Source organism: Tamandua tetradactyla, chromosome 13, assembly GCF_023851605.1.
Source record: "Tamandua tetradactyla isolate mTamTet1 chromosome 13, mTamTet1.pri, whole genome shotgun sequence".
NCBI classification, from domain to species: Eukaryota; Metazoa; Chordata; class Mammalia; order Pilosa; family Myrmecophagidae; genus Tamandua; species Tamandua tetradactyla.
The window spans coordinates 23,163,818-23,188,523 of record NC_135339.1 but is presented as its reverse complement, the minus strand read 5'-3'; the positions used below and the strand labels follow the sequence as shown (position 1 = coordinate 23,188,523).

The window sequence follows — 24,706 nt, the reverse complement described above, 5'->3', positions numbered from 1 at the left end:
TGCTAGTAAAAGACACCAGATACAAAAGGCCACATATTGTATGATTCCATCTATATGAAATTAAAATATTCAGAATAGGTAAATCATAGAGACAGGAGTGGATTGGTGGTTGCCAGGGGCTGGGAGAAAGGGAGAATGATGAGTAACTGGATTTCTTTTTAAGGTGATAAGAATATTCTGAAACTAGATAGATGAGGAGTTACACAATACTGTGAATGCACTATAAAAGCCATTGAATTGCTCACTTTAAAATGGCTGGTTTTACATTGTATATTTCACTTCAATTAAAAGAGGGGAGGGTGCTTGCTTCAGCAGCACATAATCTAAAATTGGAACGATACAGAAAACATTAGCATGGCCCCTGCACGAGGATGACACACAAATTTGTGAAGTGTTCTGTATTAACTTGAATCATAAAAAAGCGGGGAGGGGAAGAAGGGGAGGGAAAAAAGTATCCATAGAATTTGAGAAGTTAAAAAATCATTAAGCCCCAGATTAACTTTCTCGAAGGACAAGAAAATGTTAGAGGCTAAAAATACTGACAGCAATTGGTTCTACTGTGACATTAAAGTTCAGATCAGGGATCCTGTCTTATTAAAAATATTTGGACTTTTGATCCTTCCAGACCAGATCTGTCTGGCCATAAAGAAAAATCCTAGAATTATCAGTTAGCTGAGGTGTGGATGGCAAAAAAAACTAATGCCTAGAATCAAATCAGCTTGCCCTCAGGATAATGGAGGAACTCATATTTTTATTTTCTCTTGTACTTTCTTTCTTTTCAAATCTGTTTCCATCCTTTTAATCTCTCCCTTCATCCCAAAGGTGAATGGATGGCCTTCAGAATCCAGTGAAGAGATAGTGGAGGTCACTGCATACCATATCCTCTGTATTCCCACTAATGAAGGAATTGGGTCTAAAGATACTAGATTATTTTAGGGATTAAAGGCCATGTCCTTTTATTAAACAGTGGATGAATTTGCTCTCAAAACCATAGGACTCCCTCAACTTTTTTTTTCCCCATGGGCAGGCATCAAGAATCGATCCCAGGTCTCCAGCATGGCAGGCAAGAATTCTGCCACTGCACCACCATCGCCTGCCCAGGACTCCTTCCACTTTTTATTTTTATTTATTATTATTTTTTTTAACATGAGCAGGCACCAGGAATCGAACTCAGGTCCTCGGGCTTGGCAGGCAAGCATTCTTACCTGCTGAGCCACCGTGGCCCGCCCACTCCTTCCACTTTTAATCACCACATATTCTCAACATATTTCCAGAACCATTACAACTCTAGAATCACCATCTCCTCTATCCACCTACCACTCTTCCCGCCCCCTAAAGAAGGATAATACCTTCCTTTTTTTCTTTTTCAATTCTTTTTTATTGTATAATATAACATATACACAAAGCAAAGAAAGAAAAAAGCATTAGTTTTCAAAGCACTCTTCAACAAGTTACAGGACAGATCCCAGAGTTTGTCATGGACTACCCGATAATACCTTTTTAAACCTTGAAAGGACAGACCCATATTTTCTTTACAGGTATGGGGGGAAAGTATCTTTGATCTGAGGCAACTCTAGGGTTCTAATTCTGAGAAGCTATAAATATCTTCCTGATATTCAACCACAAATCTTTCTGCTGCAATGGAAGCCAATTAAGATCCAAAAGATACCACCCTACTTATCTACATTTCCAAGGAGAGTTTTTCCTCCAACTGAAGATTAACTTGTGGCTCTGTGGAGGTTGGTCAAACTGGCTGGAAGTCAAAGGGATCCAGCTGGGTGGGGGTGATGAAATCTTCAACGTCAGTCTACTCTGTGTGTAGAATGCGTTCAAGATCCAAAGAGAAGCCAGGCTTTTGTATTTACATATATGTGCACACACACACACACACACACACACACACACACACACACACACACACACATATGCATATATAAAACCAGGCTCATGCTGAGTTTGTATGCTCCTAATTTTCCTGTAAAGCACCCCAGGCTTCACGTTTCAGCAGGGAAACTAAAGAGAAACAAAGGAAAAACACCAGAGGGAATCCAGGGAAAAGTTTAAAATTACAGTATGCCCTAAGAACTTTTCAGAGTTGAGTCTACCCACTCAGAAAGAGAATCACTAACTTTTTCTCAGCCATCCCAGTGACTTGGGGCCTATATTCCTAGCATATAAGAGAGAATTCCAAGGGCTGGAAAGGAGAGGAAACATGACTGATTGCCTAGAAAAGCTCTTATCTTTGGTTTGGAATTTAAAATATTAGCCTATTCCCAAACTTAGATCTCCTATCTCTTTCTCCCTCCTTACCACCAAAAGCTCCAAGTTTTACCTGTAAGTTTGTAAACCACAGTCACCTCATCATATCCTGACTGGGAGGACCCACCTAATGCTAATTCACCAACAAACAGAAAATGTCTTAAGGAAGTAGGGAGGAAGAAGAGTGAAGCCAGTCAGAGGATACTCAGAAGGGATCAGGCAAGAGAGAAAGAGAGAGAGAAGAAATACTTTTGGAATATTGCTATTATGGCCACATTCAGTTGCTTGACTCCTTAGGAGTGATAACACCTCATTCAACTATTATTTAAGCAATCAGGTTGATGGAAAAATCACTTACCCTGCTAAGCTCTGGGCTTCCTTCCTTCTCTTTTTCCTCCAAGTGAAGTGAATGCTGGATCTCCTCAGATCTAGATGGTGGCTAATTTGCAGCTGTCCTTTCATATTACTTTCCTCCAAACTGCTGAGATGCTGGGCCTCTGTGATTAAATGTGGCATAACAACCTGACAGACAAGGCTAAATTCTCCCTAATGAGGTTTCCTGCCTGAGGACTTCTCTCTGAACCCCTTTCTGAGCCTAGAGGGTTCAGGACTCTGTCAACACTCCCCAACTCACCAATGTGAAGGAGGCTGAGGGAAAATGATGGCAACTGCATACTGGATCTCTTTCACTAAGGACAGCATTTCTGCTCTCAGTCCGGAACTTCAGAAAAAAACCATTGGGATTAGTTCAGAAGTCAGTATTTGGTTGGAAAGGGTAGGCTCTAGCCCAGAGGATCAGAAACCCCTGGAGTCCTAGATGTCAATCTGACCCAAAACGAGTTCCCCCAAACCTAATGTTCTTCATAGCACATGAACATCACTCAAACAGAATTCAACAATGTCTGATCTAGGCTTCAGCACAAATACAGTATCCAAGAAAGGAGAAGAGACATGGTCATTTAATGGTACAGAAGGAAATCAATTATAGGAGAAACATTCAGAATTAATTTGTAAAATTCACTTTCCCTGACAAGAGAGCAAAGTACTCTGAGCAAGGGTACCACCACAGGCACTCCATTTGTCTATTTCCATACATGAATAAATATTTCTGGAATATGAAAGTAAGCTAATCCAAATTTCAATTAATGACTAAAAAGTGCATAATATGCACAGGCCCAGGAAAAGATGGAAACAAGTCAACTCAGCCATTCTCATTCTTTCCTGTAATGGATGCTGGCTCATGGAATTCAATTACACATTCCTAGCTCCTTTCGACTTGAGTTAGCAAACTTGAAAACTCATGAGAAGTTACGAAGGGTTCCTCTATGACTTCAGGGCCTGACTTTCTACTTACATCTGGCCCCAGCTCTATCACTCACCTGTCTCCATGAACATTAACAACCTGGGGAACAGAACCACTTGCAATGAGGTCCTGGAATGTGCCAAATCAAATTCATACATGAACAGGTGCACAGAATAGATTGAAAAGGAACCCTAAACTGCAGAAAGCATAAACTATAACAAGGGAAAGTGAAAGAAAAAGGTTATATATTTACCAAAACATAACATTATGTAGAACAGCTATGGAGGGAAAAAAAAACAGTTGCAGTAGGCAAAAACTCTGAATACAAAGGGGGATTATTCATTCTGAGCAAAGGTTTCAGGCCTATTTCAAATTTAGCTGCAGAACCTCAAGGGTTATGAGTTCTGTTAATAATGACTACTAACAAAGGCACAAGCTGCTCAAGATTGTGCCATCTTTGATTATAAAGCAGGATGAAATGTAGAAATAAAATCTGATATTGAAATGATATTTAGATTTTACCATCACTAGTACTCTGTGGTGGTCTTTTAAATTTACAATTTAGAAAGATCTCAAGTTTTCACAGTTTGCATTCATCGTGAGTGCATTAAACAAAAACTTTTAATAAATACTTCCATGGATCACTGTAAAATTAGTTACTAAGATTAGAAAGAAATTTTTATTCAAGAAGCAGAAAGTGGGGCGGGCCACGGTGGCTCAGCAGGCAAGAATGCTTGCCTGCCATGCCAGAGGACCCGGGTTCGATTCCCGGTGCCTGCCCATGTAAAAAATAAAAAAAATAAAAAAACCAAAAAAAAAAAAAAGAAGCAGAAAGTGGTCCGTGAGGCTCTAGGTGTTACCTACTGCTGTTCATGTGTACCACTTTTTCTAAGTTCTGTTCTTTTTGCCTACTTTCCTCTACTTAATTTTTTATCATCAACCCACAATTCTTCTCATTTGCTAATGATGCTTTATGTTTACCCATAGTTCCCACAAACACTATAAAACCTCAATGATGATCCTCAGGGCTAAGGAAGCTTCCAGCTCCTGATATACTAGCTAAGTGCTCACTTTAGAGATGCATAGCTTTCATAAAACAGTAACACCAAGAAGAATCTTTTAAGGTATGAAGTATATAATAACTTTAGAGGCAGGTACTGCAAGTTAATATTCCAGCAAGTAGCAGCAATTTCAGACGTTCTGTTTGCTATCTAGAATTAGACATTACAATTTGAATCATTTCTTTATATCATAATTATTGAGAACTAATTATATGATTACATTATTATAAAATATTGAGAAGTATCCTAATTTCCCTCAATTTGCAAAATTCTATACTTTTCTTAATTAAGGCAAAGAAGAAAGGGATATTATAGTAGGAAATTGCAAAATATTGCTAAAATTTCTTCCTCTTATTGTTAAAACACCCAACAAATCCCCAACACCACTGTAACAAAATCCTAGACAAAATACAATATTATCTACAATTACATATTTTCTTTCAATTAAAGTAGGTGAAAACAAGTGATTTTAACTACTAGATTAAGAAGGCCTATAGTAGGTATCCCAAGTCCTCTAGTGCTCATTACTAATGCTCATGTAAAAGCAAATGTAACAAGTTTTTTTTTAAGCAAAATTTATGAAGAAAATAATTTGTCAAATCACTGAGAACTATCTATCAGATGATTTTCTCTCACGGATATATCCCAGCTCCGTTAGCAGGATATTCCTTCTAATTTGCATGAGAATGTCAGATCTGACTGTATCTTCCAAATAAAACCCAACACAGAGATAGGAGCAGCGGCCCATGCATGGAATTTATTGTGTGCTACTGTTTATAAAATAGTCGAATAGTCCTGCACATGCATAATATTCCAACTTAGACAGGAGACCATACAGGGTGCACTTTCTGGCAAACAAAACAATAAATGGTTCCGCTGCCTGGAGCTCTGAGTTGTATTCCAGGGCATGAGGGAAACAGGCCACCAAAGTAAAGGGAAATACCAAACTATAGTGTCAATTGATACAAGTCAATAATTGTGAAAAATTAGCACATGGTTCCATTGAGTTTAACCAAGCAATTCTGTAACTATCAAAAGAAAAATTTCAACATGCAGTCTTGACTTTTATGCTTCCATTAACATCTGAATGATTGAATAGAACCATTGCCTCTATGCTGTATCGCTTAATCAAAAACACTTCCAGAACATTTTAAAATTTCCTTTGCACTGAAACATAAAAATGATAGAAAGCCAGCAGCAAATCACCCTGGTGGCTATTTAAGCAAATTGAGTACTCACAATAAACTAAAATTTTTCATAACATCTAGGTAACCTATACATGTTGTACCTGTACATCATAGGTCTATATATTAAATATTTGCAAATGAAAACATGCATACACAAAATACGTCAAGTTTTACAGACATGATTTGAATTAAAATTTACTTTGACAATGTACAAACTTCGTTTAAAGTACCTTAAATGAGTAATTCTGTAATTATTCACAATTTTGAAATTTAGAGGCTTTCTTCTTAAATCTCTGGGGTAAATCTCAAAAGTTCTGGGCCAATAAGATTCTAAATTAGTTTTTAGATTTGTGTTCAAGTAAGAGATTTATGCCTAGAAATAGGTAATGCATTCATAATTGAAAAATATCAAGATTATATTACAGAATTAGCCACATTTAAGAACTATAGACCTGAGGTTAGCATTTTGCAAAAATGCCAACTGGGTTTCTTAGCATTTTGACCATAATTCAAAATACAGCTTAGTAACCTCAGAAATGTATTTTAAGACCATGCTAATTCATCCTTTAAAAACATCTCATGAAAAAAAAAGTCCACATTAGCTCTTAGGATTGTATTTGAAGTCATGGTTGAAAAACGAAATCTAATTCTACTGAGGGAAAAAAGAAATCTCATTTGTAAACTTAAATGTGTGAACCACAAGCATAAATGGAGGTGTAGATGCCCTCCACTGGAAATTGCCCCAAGCCCCTTGCTCTCTGCTTTCCACCTTGGCAGCGATGACCTACTCTTATCAGATAGCACATGTCCCAGGGCCCTCAAGCCTCCATCCAGGGAAGGGGCTGGGGTCTCAAAAGCACAATGGTTTTTCCAGAGGGACTGTGACATTTACAGTCAGCTTGGCCGACCCCTCCGGCTCCTCGGGTGATCTGTCCATTTGGGGCCCGAGATGTGAGAGTCCCTGGGAAGCTTTGGGTCACTGGGCACTATGGTTGCCAGTCCCGTGGTTCTCAGTGGCATGTGCGGTGTTCAGAGAATTGAAACCATCTTGCTGTACAGCATCTTTCCGGGGTGGCATTCTCTCATTGATCCTATCCAAACCCTTTGCCTCTTCAAAACTGCAGATTCTATGTGGTGGAGAGAATCCTCGTATTGCTTAACAAAATGCAAATTTGATAAGTCAGTAATTGAAAAACAGTTCTGAGATTTCAAAAACATAATTAATGATTTTTAAGAAAACAGAAACAAGCCATAAGTACAACACTTAGATCTTACTTTAACTGGATCCTATCCCACTCCAAACTTCCCCTTAAAATGTGAAATGTTTAAACCTAAATACAGACATGAGAACTTCACAGATGACAAGTATTAGCATAGTCTTTCAAAAACGCAAAAAAACCCAGCACTCTGTCCCAATAATCAACCTCAAGGCAATTATGTCAGGGTCTCAATCTGATTTCTACTATACTAATTATCTCTTATTTCAGACCCTCAGTGACTATCACAGTCAAGCAGCAACAAGAGCACGGGCAAGTGAGGAGGTTAAACAAAGCTACTCCTCAACGTACAAATCTGCACCAAGAACTCAGGAGGAGAAAGAGGTCAAGTTAAAATTTAGAAGATCAGAACTATCTTGGAGGTCAAGGTGTCATCATCCCATCACCACCAATATGAAATGAAAAAGGTGGGCAATACCTCCAGAAGTTAGAGCTGTGTTTGGTTGATAACTAAAAGGATTTATAGTTTCATATTTTAGGAGATGTCTTCCTTAATTCACTGGCCATTCACTACACAGTCTTTGGAAACTAATAAAAATAAATGGCAAACCTCCTGCAATTGATAGGGCTCTCATTCACTTCATCTAGATTGATGCATTATTAAAATGTTCATAGAAAAGATTTCCATACTACTGGTTATTATCTGATTGCTTAATAGGTGTAATCCCTGGGACTCAGAGTCTGTGCAATGAACCAAACTGGAACAGCAAAACATTCAGCAATGTGTAATATCAAACCAACAATGAAATACATTAATATAATCTTATCACCAACTATAACCCAACTGCAGAAAAAGAAATCACCACAGTGACAGTTTTTGCACTCTCACATGTGTTGCTGAAAAATGAGGAAAAACAAACGCACATCTGTACCTAGAAGGGGTTTCACTTAGGAAAAAATATGAGTAGCGGAATCATGCAAAATATGGAATAGAGCTCCATTTGCAGGGTCAATTTAGTCATTTCCATTAAAACAGGCAACTCTGAATGCTATATATATATTTATGTGTGTGTGTGTGTATACATATATGTATATATAACATAATATGCTAAACTATAAAGAAAACAGGAATATTAAATGCTGGTTGCATATTATAACAGGAAAGGAAAAAAACAGACTGTCACTATGGACATCTGTCCTTATGATTAAAAAAAAAAGAAGAATGTGACTGCTAAATTTGATGAGTCAGTGAGTCTGATTCATCTTGGACTGTGCAAGCTAGGAGTAAGACACACCCACAGGACATTCTCTGATGCCCACCCACACACCACAGATCTCTGCCCAGCACAAGGACTCTGATCGTACCTTTTTCAGCCTCAATTGCCTCAACTGTGGCTGTACAGAAGTGAGCAGAGGCATGCAAAATGAATGAGAGAGATGAGAAGGGTCATATTGTACAGCAGAAAAGGCAATGATCACTTAAAATATCACAATATCCCATACTATATCATCATTTACAATGTAATATTAATAGTCCCATATCAGAGAGCCCCATCCAATCCCCCAATTCCTAACACAGCACAGTTTACACACAGCACTATGACAACATTGTTTAGAGCACAGAACACAGAGACCTATTTGTAAACACAGACAACTCAGTACCCGTGCAAATGTACTCTAGTATTAATTACCCATCTTGAGTTCAATATTTTGATGGCCTTAGTATTTTCCAAAGTTTGCTATATCACATCTACCACAATCACAGAGAAATGTTCTAAAGTGAAATTATGATAACAGAATTTTAGCATTAAAGCAAAAGGGAGATTATTTTCTTTCTTATCTAACTGAAACGATACTTAAATCCAGTTAGCTCCCTAAGATATAAGCTAGAAGTGGTCAGCAATTTCTTCTTGTCACTTCTAATTCAAAGTGCAAAGCAGAAGCTCCAAAAACTAGTGTGGCATTTAAAGGTAGTAAACCTGGTGAGTTACTCAAAGCAGAACAGTTCTGTAGCTCTGTTCTTTGTGGGAACCTTTCTTGTTTACTAGCAAGTTTCTTTCTATTCTAATAAAGATGTTCCAAATACCTAAAAATACTAACACCAACTAGTCCTAAAAAAAAACAATTTATATTCAGTTTATCATGAATTGAAATCTGTTTCAGACACTGTCGCTTATAGTCTCATGTGACGACAGAATACTAAACATCTTTTCAAGGTCATCTATCAACAAGGGAAGAATCAAGGGATAAACTGGGGTTTTATGGGCAATAAATCCAATTATTTCATGTATGAACATACATATAGGTCATATAAATGAGGAATGCATTCTTGGTCTATCACTCTGGCCCAATTAGATAAATTTTCAGCATATTTAGTCATGAACATACATATAGCTCATATAAATGAGAGAAATGCATTTTGGCCGGTCACTGGCCCATTTAGATAGAATTTTAGCATAGTCAGTAACACATTTTATAGTCAAAGATTCTTTACTGGCTTATTTCTGGGCTCAAGCTATATAAGTAAAGTGCTTACACTGAGGACCAAGACCTAAGATTACACAGAACAGTATTACCTCACCTCATTCTCTACCTTTACTCAAAGTGTACATACTCAAAATATTTGTAACAATAATTTCTCCTCCACTTTGTTTCTTCTACAAGATCAATGAGAATAATTATTCCTGGAATGACTTTTTAGAAATAATATACTTTGGAAATGATAAATTTTATCCAAAGCAGTTTTAATGGTAAAGGACACTGATGAATCTAAGGAATTAAATTACACGAAATTAGAAAACGCTACTGATCTTAACAAGATAGTAAACTGAAGACCCCAAAGAAGCAGGATAAACAATGAACAAAAGAAGAGTTAATTTTCCTTAGCTATTAAATTATATTACAAATTAAAATAGACAAACTCATTATATAACCACTGTACACATCATTATTTTAAAAATCTAGCCCTGTACACTTGGAAAATACTCTTGCAATTTGGCCAGAAAGAAAACCATTAGAATAAATGACCCACCTCTACTTGATCAGCCCTAGCACTCCTACTCTTCAAAATGTGAACAATTTTCTCTACACTTTAGAAATTTAAAGGGGAAAAAATAAAATGCCTACCAGAATGTTTTAAAGAGTTTGTGAAAACAGAAGTCACTTTATATGAAACATTTCATAGCTTATATTATATATGGTAATAAGTAAAGAATAAAAAGTGGTATCACTTTAAGAATTGGTATCTATTTAATTATGTAATAGTAAAAAAAGTGTTAATAAATTTTTAAAATTATAAGATATGACAATATACTTTAAAAATCATCCTATAGGCTTTTACTTTCACATTAAAAGCATTTTCTAGGTTAAATTACGTTCTCTGCTCTTTCCTGAGGCCTCTAAATGCTCCTAAATCCTTTCCAAAATACATAATGGATATCACACTCAAAACTGTACATCATATCAGGCTTAAATGCTTAGAATTGAAAGATGGTCATAGGAAGCTTAAACATTAAATTGAAAAGAAAAAGTTCAAGAGAATTGCAAAATTCTGTCTGAAAGACAGTGTTTCCCTCTATTTGTTTTCAGTTACATAGGGCTTCTCGACAATGGCCTTCATAAATCTGAATATAGTGGTGCCTTAAACTGAGGTCCTTAATGCTACACAGAACGTATGACATCAAAACGAGGAATATGACATTACTAAAGAAAGGAAGGCCACATATTTTCCCATTAAGTTCCTGGTGAAGGCAGCAGTATAGGGCTAGCTCCCAAACAAATTTCCAAGGAGAAATGCAAATAAAATATGAACATCAAATCCCACTCCAATAGTTGTGTAATTTGTAAAAACACTTTAAAAATATCATGTAAATTAAATTTAAAGTTACTAAAAAGACAGTTTAAATTTTCTGACAATAGATTCAAGTTCTTAGAACTTTAAAACTTTCTTTTCACAATATTTACCTACCAGTTATTCACACTAACATCAGGGGACAGATCTACTAAACTTAAAAATGTTAGATGATTTTTTAAAAAAAATCACACAAATGTGGCACTTGCATGAGTTTTGTTATTTGTTTCAAAGTGCGTTTATCTTATACTAGGGAAATCACTTCAAACCAAAAGCTCAAACAACACTATCAAGAGCAATCACTAGCAAGCAGAGAGATATCCAGTTTCCAAAATTAGACCCCTAAGCTCAGCTCCTTCAATAACTCACTCTGTGCTGGGAATAGATAGTCACTTTAGCAAAGGTGATATCTTTCAAGCCTTCCCTGCAGTTGGTGGTTTCAAAGTTGGAAGACTAGACTGAGCTGTCAACAAGATGTGTAACCAGTAGGTGCTAACTGTGAAATATGAAAGCAAAGTTTGCTGTAGATACAATGAAAATATAATAATATACCCAAGGATAATTGAGAGGGGACTACACAGTATAGATTTATTTAAATATGATTGGTTTTTTTTCTGAGCAAAGAGGAAGAAGTATTTTCAGCTATTAAAATTCATCATTTTCTATTAACATTTTTGCTAATTTTATTGAATGTTTAAGGTCTTTTTAATTTGTTTTCATGTGTATTCACGATTTTATTTAGCTTATTTCTGTAAAGTTTATAATATAATAAGAAAAATGGAGGCCACAGAAGGTAAAGAGAATCAGAGCAGATTTTTTTTTTAATCTAAAAGAAACTTCATTCAGAATGAAATTGTGAAACTATAATTTCAAAATATAGTTGTACTTCTCACATATACCAATGGTAGTAGTAGACAGCATAGTAACATACAAAATAGAACATGTATAGACTATAGGTAAAAATTATTTGTCTACAGGAAAAGTTATTTTTACTGAATAACATTTATTATGGGACTGAATGAAATGAAATTGTGAAGTTAATCTAATTTAAATGTATTAAAAAATTTGAAGTACAATTTCTTATTTTCTCTTTTAAAAATTCACTAATTACAACACCAAAAATAAACTGTTAATCACAATTAAGGAAGACTTCAGCTGTACTGCTGCCTGTTTTAATAGAACAATGACCCTTTGAGGGCTGTCAAAAGTAGCTACAATCAAACATAAATTAATGCTTTTCCACATGACAGTTTTTGCTTTCTACCCAAGGGGAAAAATCTAGACTTTGAGTTATTGTGTATAGTCTAAAACAATCAGATCACAATCTTCTATTTAATTTGCAATGGGCTTTCAAAAAAGTTGATTCAGTATTTACACAAATATTTACGCCAAAAAAGTTTATATATATATATATATATATATATATATATATATATAAAATATTCAACGAGCCAGATTACAGGAATGCTTTACGTATAATTCTTTTTATTTTCATGCAAAATAAAGGCACACTTAATAAACACCCTTTCAATTTTGACTTACAGGATTTAAGTTCAACTCCTTTATAACAATGACTTAATAGCTAATATTACATTCATGTTCAGAATGCACAAAGTGCAGCAACAAATGCAGCTAACCTAAAAACAAGGTGCTACAAAGTTGCTTCTACATCAAAAGACAAGTGTCTGATAGAATAGTTTAATTTAACATATTTTACAGACATAAAGCTATCCTAAAGAAAGATAGACAGATTTAGGAAAGCAGCTACATCTGCAGAGGAAGGAAACTGCATGTTACAGACAGTCAATTATACATAGAACATTTGACAAACACCACAGAAAACAAACTTTGGCATTATTAGCAGGGTACAATACCTTGCACAAATCTTTTGGCAAGTGAAATTCATAAGTAATAATGTTCTGGGACCCAAGCAGATTGTTAATTCTAAAATTAAGTATCTGAAATTTCCCAGTGAAAAAATAAGCATGGTCTAATACAATTACATAAATAAAAATTTTTAAATATGGAATTACATTTCCATTTTAGTAACATGGATATCCCTAATTCACATTCTGAAACTGGGGCTTTTAAGAGAAAAGGGTGCATTAGACAAACGAATAAACATTTCAGACAATATGATATGAGCTGTTCCCATATCATTTCATGAAAAGCTGAGGGAAATAAATCATTATTTTCAACTGAATGCAATACCAATTCTATCAGTTTTTTTGCCCTGGTCATATATTAATCAGATACTCCCTATTATATGGTACCCTGCCTGTGTCAGCTGCTGAGACAGGAACTAAAAAGCAGAAGAAATTCCCTGCATGCATTATGTGTACTGCTAGCAAAAGAGTGAGGGGTGCCCCAGTCCATCTGAGGCACAGCAAGTTGCATAACATCATTACCACTTTGCAGGGTCTGACGTCCTCCAGCCAACACTCCGCTAGGCAACATCCCTGTGGGAGTCAGGCCCTTGAGTGTCAGCACGCTTTCACTCTCCTCCCTAAAACAGAGAGAAACAACAAACATCAGACTTTCAATGAGTACTTAGTTTAAAGAGATGTTATTACCATATTTTCCTCAATTCCAAGACATACATTTTCCGATAAATATTCTAAATGCTTTAGATTGAAGGTGTGCCTTACAAATGAGGTATATATTATTTTCCTTAAAAAATTTTATTAGATTCTTCATCAATGGGCATCTCACAATTGAAAAAATATATTTCATATGTTTTAAAATTCAAATGTCTGATGTAAGCAGTTTTACAAACACATTTTTAAGGACTGACCCATTCACGTGTAACCTTAAAACTGAGCCTCCTCAATCAATCCCAGGAAAACAATTTGTGGCTCCAGCTAAAGGGACTTCTTATATAGCTGAGCAAGCTCATCAGGAATACTCTAAAAAGTATGCCCTCCTTCTTATTCTGCTCTAACTTTCAAAGCACAGGCCTAGTGCTTTAATCACAGAAAAACGAGAGATAACAAAGGTAAGCAATGATAATCACATGGGTCAAAAAGTCTAGTATCAAAGGGACTTGTGTTTTCTTCTTCAATATGTAAATGTATAACTAACTTTTTTATAGGAAGAATAGTACGCTATTGCTTCTAGATGTCAAGTAGGACAACACTGGTAACAAAGTACAATAAAAGTAATTTCTGCAAACGAAATAATCAGGAAAACATATCATTACCTGAGAACAGAGAAGACCCTTGCCATCTTGCCAATTGCTCGAATTTTGTTTCTTATGATTTCTTTCCGGGCTGCAGCTGAACCTACTTTCAATGGGATAGAAAGAAAGGCTCAAGTTTAGGGCATCCACATTTGCATCACTCTATTAGCCTATTCCACGATCATCTGACCAACACCAAGCCCCCTGCCATCAGCTCACATGGAGGAGGCTGGATAAACTCATGCTAAAGAGCATCTCATTCCCTCATTGTTTAGCTAACCACTACTCTAATACCGGGGTCTAATACAGACACAAATGCAAAGTAATCCACAAACTTTATGACTCTCACATCACTGATTAATAAGTAAAACAGCAATGCGAAGAAACATCAGCCCAACCTTCATTACAAACCAGAAGACAAAAATTGGTAACAATTCTACAGTCTTTGTTTAATTCTCATGGGAACCTACCGCATGCAGACTAACAGAGAAGAATTGGTAATAATAGTCCTGCTCAACTTTCATAAAAGCCTTTGACATGCAAGCTAGAAATATCTCCTCTCATCATACTATGACAGAATAAGCATCCTTGCTCTATGCTGGCCTAAAAATAATGGTCTGAAGGGACTAATGTGCAGGTGAGCCCTAACTAAAGACCATACCAACATCTGAATAGCAAAGCATACCTCAACTTTGTGGACTAGGTATCCTTCTCTAAGGTCATTCAAGCATATACAGCTTTTACATCCCTATACAAGCTCACACGCACATTTAGGTATGACACAAAGGGGGTAAACAATAAGAAAGACTCCCTAAGAAACACGGCAAAAGGATCACTGTGACTTCATCTCTCAAGGGTTAGCTGTCCTACCTAACACTGACACAGAGAGAATATACCAAAATAGCTGAACCCTTGGCTCAAGAAAGACTTAAAGGTTAAAAGTTACATCTTCCTTCACTTGATCTCTAGAAAGAACAATCGCAGTCCCGTTATCTCATGCATAGCAACTACAATCACTCTTGCCCCAAGTGTAGTTCCTTAGAGCTGTGCTTCAACATGATGAAAACAGACATATGGAAGCACCATGGTTGAGAAGAAGGTTAAGGAAAGGCTAAAGACACTAGGCCAGAAGGGGCCTTAGGTATGCAGAGAGTTGAACAATCATAAGTCTTCTGGGAAAGAGCATCTCATTTAAAAATCAAGCAGTCCAAAAATACATATAATTAAAAACTAAGATGGTGGTTGGACCTTATTACAAGAAAAAAGAAAAAGGAATCCAATTTCAAGAGGAAAACAAAACATATATTTTAGAGAAAACGTGCTCCACGACCATGTTTATGATGCTTCAAAGAGTAATATGAGTACTGAAGCTACAACTTTTATAAGTTCAAAACCATGTGGGTACCATGGCACTGCACAGGTTTTTTTAGTTTGCCAAAAAATTACTAAAAATCTCAGATTCATAAAATATAAGAATTTGAAGAGGAATATTGCATAGTTCAATCTCTTCATTGTATAGACAAGTTTATTAAGTGACTTGTCCAAGAACATATGGTAAGTCTGATTTCCTTCTAATTTAATTAATAGTCATTTTGTTTTAAAACTGACAGAATTTTTAAAATAACTAGACTGGGGGTGTGGAGTAGGGGGATGGGAGGAGTAGGGGGATGGCTGTAATGAAGTACATTTGTATTTTCAGTCTTTATTTATATATCTGTAAAACCAAATATGTTAACTACTGATTTCAAATGAAAAAATTCATTGGAATATAAAAACACTGTACAAATCAGGATTTTTACATCAGTCTACAAACACATCATGCATAATATATAAAGTAAATGTCCACAGTAAAATTACTTTGGGAATAAGACAATCAAACACCCCTAATCATGCAGGGAAAAGTACAAAACATTACAAATAAGCAAAAGAATGAAATTTAAAACAAGAGGAATGAAAAAGAGGGAAAAATATTTCCATGCACAGAAAGACAGATATCTTGGAATATGACTTCCAAAAACACCAAATATTAACTCAGTTAAAATTTAAACTAAATTTGCAGAAGGCCCAAAAGGAATCTGCATAATCATTACTTAATGAATGTGCTAACTTACACGGAAATGAGGATAACTTATGAAGTCATATTTCAAAACAATGTTACTCTGTCTGGTCTGTACCTTTTTTATTGCCATATATGAGCCGTTCTTCAGATGGAGAGTCCAGAAAAAAGGAAGTGAATGATGGAGAAAAAGGTGGTTGAGACAAATAAAAAGATAGAGATTTAACTTGGCAGTGGTACTGAAGAATGAATGTAGAAAGAAAGGGAGAAAAATGAAGGCCCTCATATTTGAAAAATTAAAAAGTGTAGCACTGTAGAATCTGGCGAATAAAAGAGGGATGCCACTGAGTAGAGCACTAAAGTAAAGATTTTTTCAAAGATATATGTACAGAAGAAATTATGGACAGAATGACTACAATATATGATGAAAATAGACATAATTAGGGACAGAAAAAACACATGAAAACACATAAGACTGATAAAAGACATCTATATTGATACCCCTAAGTAAATGTGTCACCCATGGAAGTATGTTAAGTGAAAGGTAATGGCACAAATGAGATACAAGCTCATGTGGTTCTTCAACAACACCAACATCTACAAAATCTGTAGTATACACAGAGAACTGTAGGTAACTTTATAAACTACCTCAGTGGAAAACCTCATCCATCCCAATAAAGCAAAAGCTAAGCCTCCCACACACCATAATAACAAGGTATACAATTTCTTGAATCTGAATTGTAGAACTTCTGTATAAACTCAGGAACAACAATATGTGCTTTCTGTTCCCAATCCAATCTGGGAGTTTGAGGCACATCTTTTTGCAGAAATAGCAACAGATTGTTTCAAGCAAGTAATAGCTTTAAGAGTGGGCAATAGAGATGGTTTCATTTGAGTTTTCTATATATTCCATTCTAATGCTGAGATACTTGATTCTATTATAGGAAACAGAAAGTTTTAGTTTAGTAACTAAACTATAACATGTATGGATTGTATTTCATTTACTAAATGCAAACATTTTCTTTTATGATTAACATCTCTAAAAGGGATGGTATGTGCATTTATACATGCAATTTGTTTACGCAAACAAATTTAAAAACAATCCCACACTTACATTAAATAATACAGAATACCAAAGCATCATCATTTAAAAGTAATTTGAGCTTTATTCCTTTACTTAGTCTTCCTACTACTGGGAAACTTCCAATCCTGCCCTCTCCCATTCCCAGAGAAAAGCTAACCTCTCTTCTTCATCCCACCCTCATCCCACCCTCATTATGCTTCCACAATCACCCCACACCACCAAGCTTTGTTTCTAGAGTTAGATTTCTCCCCAGGCCTGGTCCATAGGATGGTTCCAACTGCTAAGGAAGAAAAGAGGAATGAGAGGACAGAAGTATGTCATCATGGTGAAAGGAAAGGAGAAAGACGGAGTTAAGGGGAAGAAATAAGTATGAACGAGGAGGGAAAATAAACCAAGTTTCAGTGGCTTTTCTTTTTACCTCATCCTAACCCTACAATCTAAACTTATCTCCTCCCCTACCTTCTGTTCCCTCAATGTTCTTCCCCTCCCAAACCACTCCCATTCCCACATGCAAACTCCCAGACTCAAATTCTTAAAACTTTCCTGGATCCCATGATCCTAATACTTGGTACTGAAAGGATACAGAATAAGGAGTAATGCACTAGCCATACTGACAGTGAGGGAAGATATATATCTAGTATTCAAAGCTGGAATTCAGTGTATTCTCCCATAGAAACATTGTCATAAATGGTGCTTGACAATTTAAAAAATTACTTAAGAGTGGGAAAGAATTTTTATCCTCTCTATTCCCTCAGTTAGGGATGAGCAGTGTCCTGAGAAATTAGGTGACTTTTCCAAGATTACACAGCTAGCGCAATGGCAGTGCCAAGACATCTAAACCAACAATCCTTTTCACTAAATCATACTGCCTTTTTCTGATCAAATTTGACTCATCCCTATAATGCAAGAATGACATTACAAATGGATAAATCAGCATAATTTATTAATTGGGAAAATATTGAACAGATACATATCTCACTAGAAAAATATAAAATTTAATATTTATTCCTGAATGAATCCAAAATAATGAGTCAGCATCTATAAAAATATATAAACCATAGATATCTTACATCAAGTTCTACAATGAGATTTAATAAGGATATTTTTTCTTTTTTATTGTAGAAATAGGACTAAAACATTGCATATAAATACTCAGCTTTAACCCACTACTGGCAACATTGGTAATATTAAAAGAATAAAAACAATTGAAGCAAATGACATCTTATTATTTTAAAAGTTAAGGAAAACAAGTAAAAAAATTACCACAGGAAATAATTCTGCTCCTCTAAGTTGTTGGACATAAGAAAAAACCAAAAAATATATAATGTATCCATCTATACATCACTGGAAAATATATTAATGGAGATGCCAGTTGTAATACTAATAAGAATACAAAACTTTTGGAGTATTAATTTAACTTGGTAATAACAGATTTTTCCAAAGAAAAACAATATAATCTTAAATGGAGCAATTATATTAAATATATTAAATGGAGCAATTATATTAAATAAACTAATTAAATAGAGCAAGAGATCTTGGCCTTAGTTGGAAAAACTAAATATTTAAAATTTTAAAACTCTGTACATTTAAATATAGATTTAATGCACTACCAATTAAAACCCTCATTAGATATTTTATGGAATCTGGCAAATTAACAGAAAATTTCATCTGAAAAGTAAGCAGGCTATGTAAAAGAATTATTTTAGTCATTGTCTCATACCTATAATGCTATGAGTTAGTAATTATCATCTTCATTTTGAAGATGAGGAAACTAAGGCTCAGAAAGGCAAAGTAACTTGCCTGAGGTCATAGAGCCATCATAAGACGCTAGAATCTGAACTTAGATCTGTTTTTAACAAAAAGAAATAGTGTTAGCAGAGCAGGGAAAACAAATATTTAATTAAAACTAAAATTTTATGGAAAAGACAGATATGATGAAGTATGGTAAAACTAAATAAACACTTCTATACAAACAGCAAAAGGACAATCAAAATTAAAAAAAATTACACATTAAAGTTTATTATCCAAACCAAAGTATATTTATTTCAGTTTTTAACAGAAGTGTAAGTCAGAGTAAAAGCACGTCTGCCTGCCACCAACAGATGGCAACAGGAGACACTTGAACATAGTTACTTTGTACTTAAAATAAAAGGGCTCACAAGACTTTAAGAACCATACCAGCTGGTAAGTGGAAACATTTCTGTATAGTTTTTACTCAGATTTTACTTGATAAGGGGTTGAGATAGTTTATAAAGTGTAGGAAAAGTAGATAATTTTATTTCTTTAGTGCATTTGAAAGAATTGTGTACCCTAGAAAAGCCATGTTTTAATTCTGATCCAATTTTGTGGGAGCAACCATTTCTTTAATCCTGATTCAATAATCTAGGCTGGAAACTTTAATTAGATTATCTCCATGAAGATGTGACTCACCCAATTGTGGGTATTAACCTTGAATAGATGGAGATGTGACTCCACCCATTCCAAGTGGGTCTTGATTACTTTACTGGAATCCTTTAAAAGAGGGAACCATTTTGGAAAAACCTTAAGAGCCATGACAGAGCCACAAGAACCACAAGAGCCCAAGCAGCCAGAGACCTTTGGAGAAGAAGGAAAACGCCCCTGGGGGAGCTTCAAGAAACAAGAAGCCTAGAGACAAGTGGAAAATTCTTGATATTCTCACAAGCAGTGGGGTCAACCAAGGCAATAGGATGAGTCCCCAATCTTGGGGTTTGTTCATCCTTTGTGACCCCACAAAGGATAGGTCAAGCCTACTTAAAATTAGGCCTAAGAGTCACCCCCAAGAGAATGTCTTTTGTTGCTCAGATGTAGCCTCTCTCTCCAGCCAACACAACAAGCAAACTCACAGCCCTCACCCTGTCTACGTGGGACATGACTCCCAGGGGTGCAGACCTTCCTGGTAACGTGGGACAGAAATCCTAGAATGAGCTGGGACTCAGCATCAAGGGATTTAGAAAACCTTCTCAAACAAAAATGGGAAGAGTGAAATGAGACAACATAAAGTGTCAATGGCTGAGCGATTCCAAACAGAGAGGTTATCTTGGAGGTTATTCTTACGCATTAAATAGGTATCACCTTGTTAGTGAAGATATAATGGAGAAGCTGGAGGGAACTGCCTGAAAACGTAGAACAGTGTTCCAGTAGCCATGTTTCTTGAAGATGATTGTATAATGACACAGCTTTCGCAATGTGACTGTGTGATTGTGAAATGTGACTGTGTGATTGTGAAAACCTTGTGTCTGATGCTCCTTTTACCTACCTTATCAACAGACGAGTAAAACATATGGCTTAAAAATAAATAACAAGGGGAACAAATGTTAAAATAAAATTAGTAGATTGAAATGCTAGTGATCAATAAAAAATGCTAGTGATCAATGAAAAGGGAATGTAAGGGGTATGGTATGTGTGAGTTTTTTTCTGTTTTCTTTTTATTTATTTTTCTGAATAGATGCAAATGTTCTAAGAAATGATCATGATGATGAATATGCAACTATGTGATGATATTGCGAATTACTGATTATGTATGCAGAATGGAATGATCATTTGTAAAGAATGTTTGACTTTGTTGTTTTATTTTTTAAACATTAAAAATTAATTTTAAAAAATGATAATGTGTCCTATAATGTGCCTCAAAAAAAGATTTTCAGTAAGTACTTGTTGAATAAAGTAATACTTGTGAACATTCCTCATAGAATCTAGAAAATATTTCTTGAATAAATGATGAATACCTTTGTATATCTCCCACAAAAAAAAAAAAAGAAGAAGCCTGGAGTTAGCTGCTGGAGTTAGCAAGCATTGCTGTTTTCACCATGTGCCTTTCCAACTGAGAGAGAGAAACCCTGCACTTTATTGCCTTTCTTAAGTGAAGGCATGTTGGTGCCTTAATTTGGACCTTTTTATAGACTTGTTTTAATTGGGACATTTTCATGGCCTTAGAACTGTAAACTTACAACTTAATAAATTCCCCTTGCTAAAAGCCATTCCATTTCTGGCAGGCTGCATTCTGGCAACTAGCAAACTAGAACACTTAGTATTACTAGGAATCAAAGAAATGTCAATTTAATCAACTATAATTTACTAGTATGTAAAATAAGAAAAAGTGAGGTGGGCCTATAAAGAAAGGGGGCTATAAATGGATTGCTAAAGGTACTTAGTATTGGTCTAGTTCTTCTGGAAAGCAATAAGACAATTTATAGCTCAAATAATTCAAATTCTTTAACTCTGTAATTGTCATCTAGAAATTTATTCCAAGGAAAATAAAAGCTATTGTAAAAAGTTATTTATTGGATTGCTACTCATAGTAGGATAATTTAAAATGTGAGATTAACTATGAAAATTACAATATGTTAACATACTTAGAAATATGTAAGCTATTAAAACTTACCAAAGTATAGACCAAGTTAATACTTGGAAATATACATACACTAATTACAACTATAAAGTGTATACTAAAATAAAGATGTGAAGGAAATAAAGTTTGTTTTTTTTTTATATAGGCAGGCACCGGGAATCGAACCTAGGTTCCAGCATGGCTACGGTATCCTTTTTTTTAGGTACATGGTCTGAGAATTGAACCCGGGTCTCCCAGAATAAACTTTTAAGCTAACAACTGGTTTACCTTTTTGTTGTTTGCTCAGTTGATTTAAATTTTAAATACAAATTAAAACTGAAATGTTTTAAATAACTTTTTTCACATTAAAATAAAGGAAATTTTGTTTCTATGATATTAATTTATACCTCAAACATATATTAGGTACATAGGTTTGTTGGCTTACATAGAAATTACCAACCACATATAACCTTGTTTCTATGGAAAAGAACGCTTTCTGAATCCCAAATTAAATTAACAACGGTCTTTTAGAACCACTACACATAAATTGGGAACAGTCTGCTTCAGTTTTTGGAAGGAAGAAGTGAAAGCAACCTTGGGGATATAAGTATGTAAGAATACTATATAAAACAAAAAGCACTTCTATCCTTCTTTTCTAAGCAGTATCCATATTCATGAAGAACCTCAACCCTTTAGTACCTTTCAATTTTCCTTTCCTCTTGTTTTGCTTCCAACTTTCCCTTTTCCCAAAACTCTTCTTCCTCATACCTCCATAAAAAATAAAATCACTACAATTATTTTTAAGTTGTAAAGAATATCTGAAAAAAGTGACTCATCACTTATCAAATAGCAAAACCATTTGAGAGTAAAGATTGTTTTTTGCAGAGCAATTATACTGAGGTTAGGTAATGAGGACATACCATTTCACAATAAAAAAATAGTAAAATGAATAATCATACCATCAAATTGGTCTTCACCTTCAGTCATTAGTTCATCATCAGAGCAAATACTCAGAACATTTACCAACATTTCTGTGACTATTAAAAAATAAAAGTTAATTAATAAATAAATAAAAGTTACATGTTAGCTTATCATATACAACTGTCTATTTGTATATACAGTTATTCATATAAATGGTCAAATAACTTTTAACCCAAGATGACTAACACATTCTGATATCAGGAATGACAGAAATAAATTATAAAAGGCTTCTGAAATGAAGAAAATGAATAACAAATCTGAGAGAGAGATTTTTTTACAGAATAAAATTTCAGGTTTCAGAAAAAACGAAGCCCCACAGAGATAAGAACAGATATAAATAACATCTGAATGATACACATTTTAATTTCTCATCATGGATATAAGGCTAAGCATAGTTTAGCATTAAGTGGTAAAAAAAAATCATGGTACAATTCCATTGTTTATAAAAAGTCCTAGGTAGCACATTATCACGTGTAAATAATAGTGCTGAATCCTGTGTGACTGTCATGAAAGGGGAGGTTTAGGGTTTTATGTGTCACCAGAAGGAAAGCTAGAGGATGAAACAAGGGAGTAAATAACATATTAAACCCTGTAGTGGATAATGAAGGAGGTTAATAGTACAAATATAAGAATGTTCTTCCCAGGAATTAGAACTAATGTGTGACAAAACTATAACGTGCTAATAATAGGGTGATATACGGGAAAATACGCACCTAATGCAAACTATGGACCACAGTTAACAGTAAATAATATTCTTCCATCAATTCTAACAAAGGTACCCAAACAATGCTAAGTGTCAATAATAAGATGGTATAAGGGGTATGGGATTTTTCTTTTTGGAGCAAGAAAAGTATCTAAAATTGATGAAATTTTAGTGATGAAAGCACAAGTCTGTGATTATACTGAGAGCCAATGATTGTACATGTTGATGGACTATATGATGTGTGAATAAAACTGCTTTTTTTTTTAAAAAAGAAAAAGATAACACAAGTGTTGAAAAGTATATGGAGAAATTACAACCCTTATAATTGCTGGTTGGAATGTAAATGGTGCAGACATTTTGGAAAACAGTTTAGCAGTTTCACAAAAGGTTTCACTTTTGCTACCAGCAATTCTTAGATTTATGCCCAGGAAAAATGAAAACATATGTCCATATAAAAACTTGTAAATGAATGTTCATAAGAGCATTATTCACAACAGCCAAAAAGTAGAAACAACCCAAAACCATCAACTTTGAACAAAAAATGTGGTATGTCCTCAAATGGAGTATTATTCAGCCCTAAACATGAATGAAGTCCTGATTCATGCTAAAACATGGATGAACCTTGAAAACATTATACTGAGTGAAAGAAGTCAGTCACAAAAGAAAGACAACAATTATCTGATTCCAGTTATATGAAATGTCCAGAAATGGGCAAATCTATAAAGACAGAAAATAGACTAGTGGTTGATGGGATGGGTAGCAGTGGAAACAAAGAACATTAGGGGGAAAAGGAAGTGATTGCTAATGGGTATAGTATTTCTTTGAGGGGATGATTAAAATGTTCCAAAACGGACTGTAGTGATGGTTGTACAAATCTGTGAATACACCAAAATCTATCGAATTATACAATTTAAATAGGTAAATTTTATGGTATGTAAAATTATATTTCCATGAAGCTATTATTAAAAAATTTTAAATATGAAGGCATAAAATTTAAAGAGCATGGCACGTTCAGGAAATTGGCTATGCTGTGTTATGGCTAGAGTATAGAGAATGTGAAAAAGAAAGGTAGGAAAAAAAGAGAAGCATTAAAGATGAGTGTAGTTATAGAGCATGGGGAACAGTAAATACTAAAATTTCCCACTAGCGGCATGTGTTTTTTCTGAGAGTGAAGGAAGAGTTTAGGAAAAGACACTGTTTTAGAAAAAAGGATGAAAATGAAGAATATCTTCTAAGGAAAATGAGAGAGGATATAGACCAGGGACATAAAGGATGTCCTTTATGAGAACTCAGCTAGAAATAAAAGGGTAGCAACTTATTTCCGTAGCATTACATAAATGTGCTTTATAGCCTGGCTGTAGGAATGGAAAAACTGACGAATGTACTTTATTAAGGTTAACATTTACAGAATGAATGAAAGTAGAAAGACAAAAGAAAGGAATTTGAAGAAGGAAAAGAGGCAAGTGAGGATCTAAATGA

At 34.9% G+C, this 24,706-nt stretch overlaps 1 protein-coding gene and 1 non-coding gene across 5 annotated transcripts in view; one reads left to right on the top strand and one right to left on the bottom strand.

Annotated features, from left to right (window-relative positions):
- Positions 1-299: 299 nt before the first annotated feature.
- LOC143654637 (U6 spliceosomal RNA) lies at positions 300-406 on the top strand. The gene has a single exon (XR_013161843.1). It is a non-coding gene; the product is annotated as a U6 spliceosomal RNA (small nuclear RNA).
- A 4,948-nt stretch (positions 407-5,354) lies between these two features.
- Positions 5,355-24,706, bottom strand: part of PPP3CB (protein phosphatase 3 catalytic subunit beta) — a 56,844-nt gene continuing 37,492 nt past the window's right edge. The window contains exons 10-14 of one of the 4 annotated variants that reach the window (XM_077124943.1): positions 22,503-22,580; positions 14,077-14,161; positions 13,286-13,383; positions 8,393-8,422; positions 5,355-6,965 (exon numbers count right to left, since the gene is read on the bottom strand). In XM_077124943.1, coding sequence (XP_076981058.1) covers positions 6,787-6,965; positions 8,393-8,422; positions 13,286-13,383; positions 14,077-14,161; positions 22,503-22,580 — 470 coding nt within the window. In that variant the 3' untranslated portion in view covers positions 5,355-6,786. The remainder of the gene's footprint in view (positions 6,966-8,392; positions 8,423-13,285; positions 13,384-14,076; positions 14,162-22,502; positions 22,581-24,706) is intronic. The other 3 variants (XM_077124944.1, XM_077124945.1, XM_077124946.1) reach the window with 3 other exon arrangements.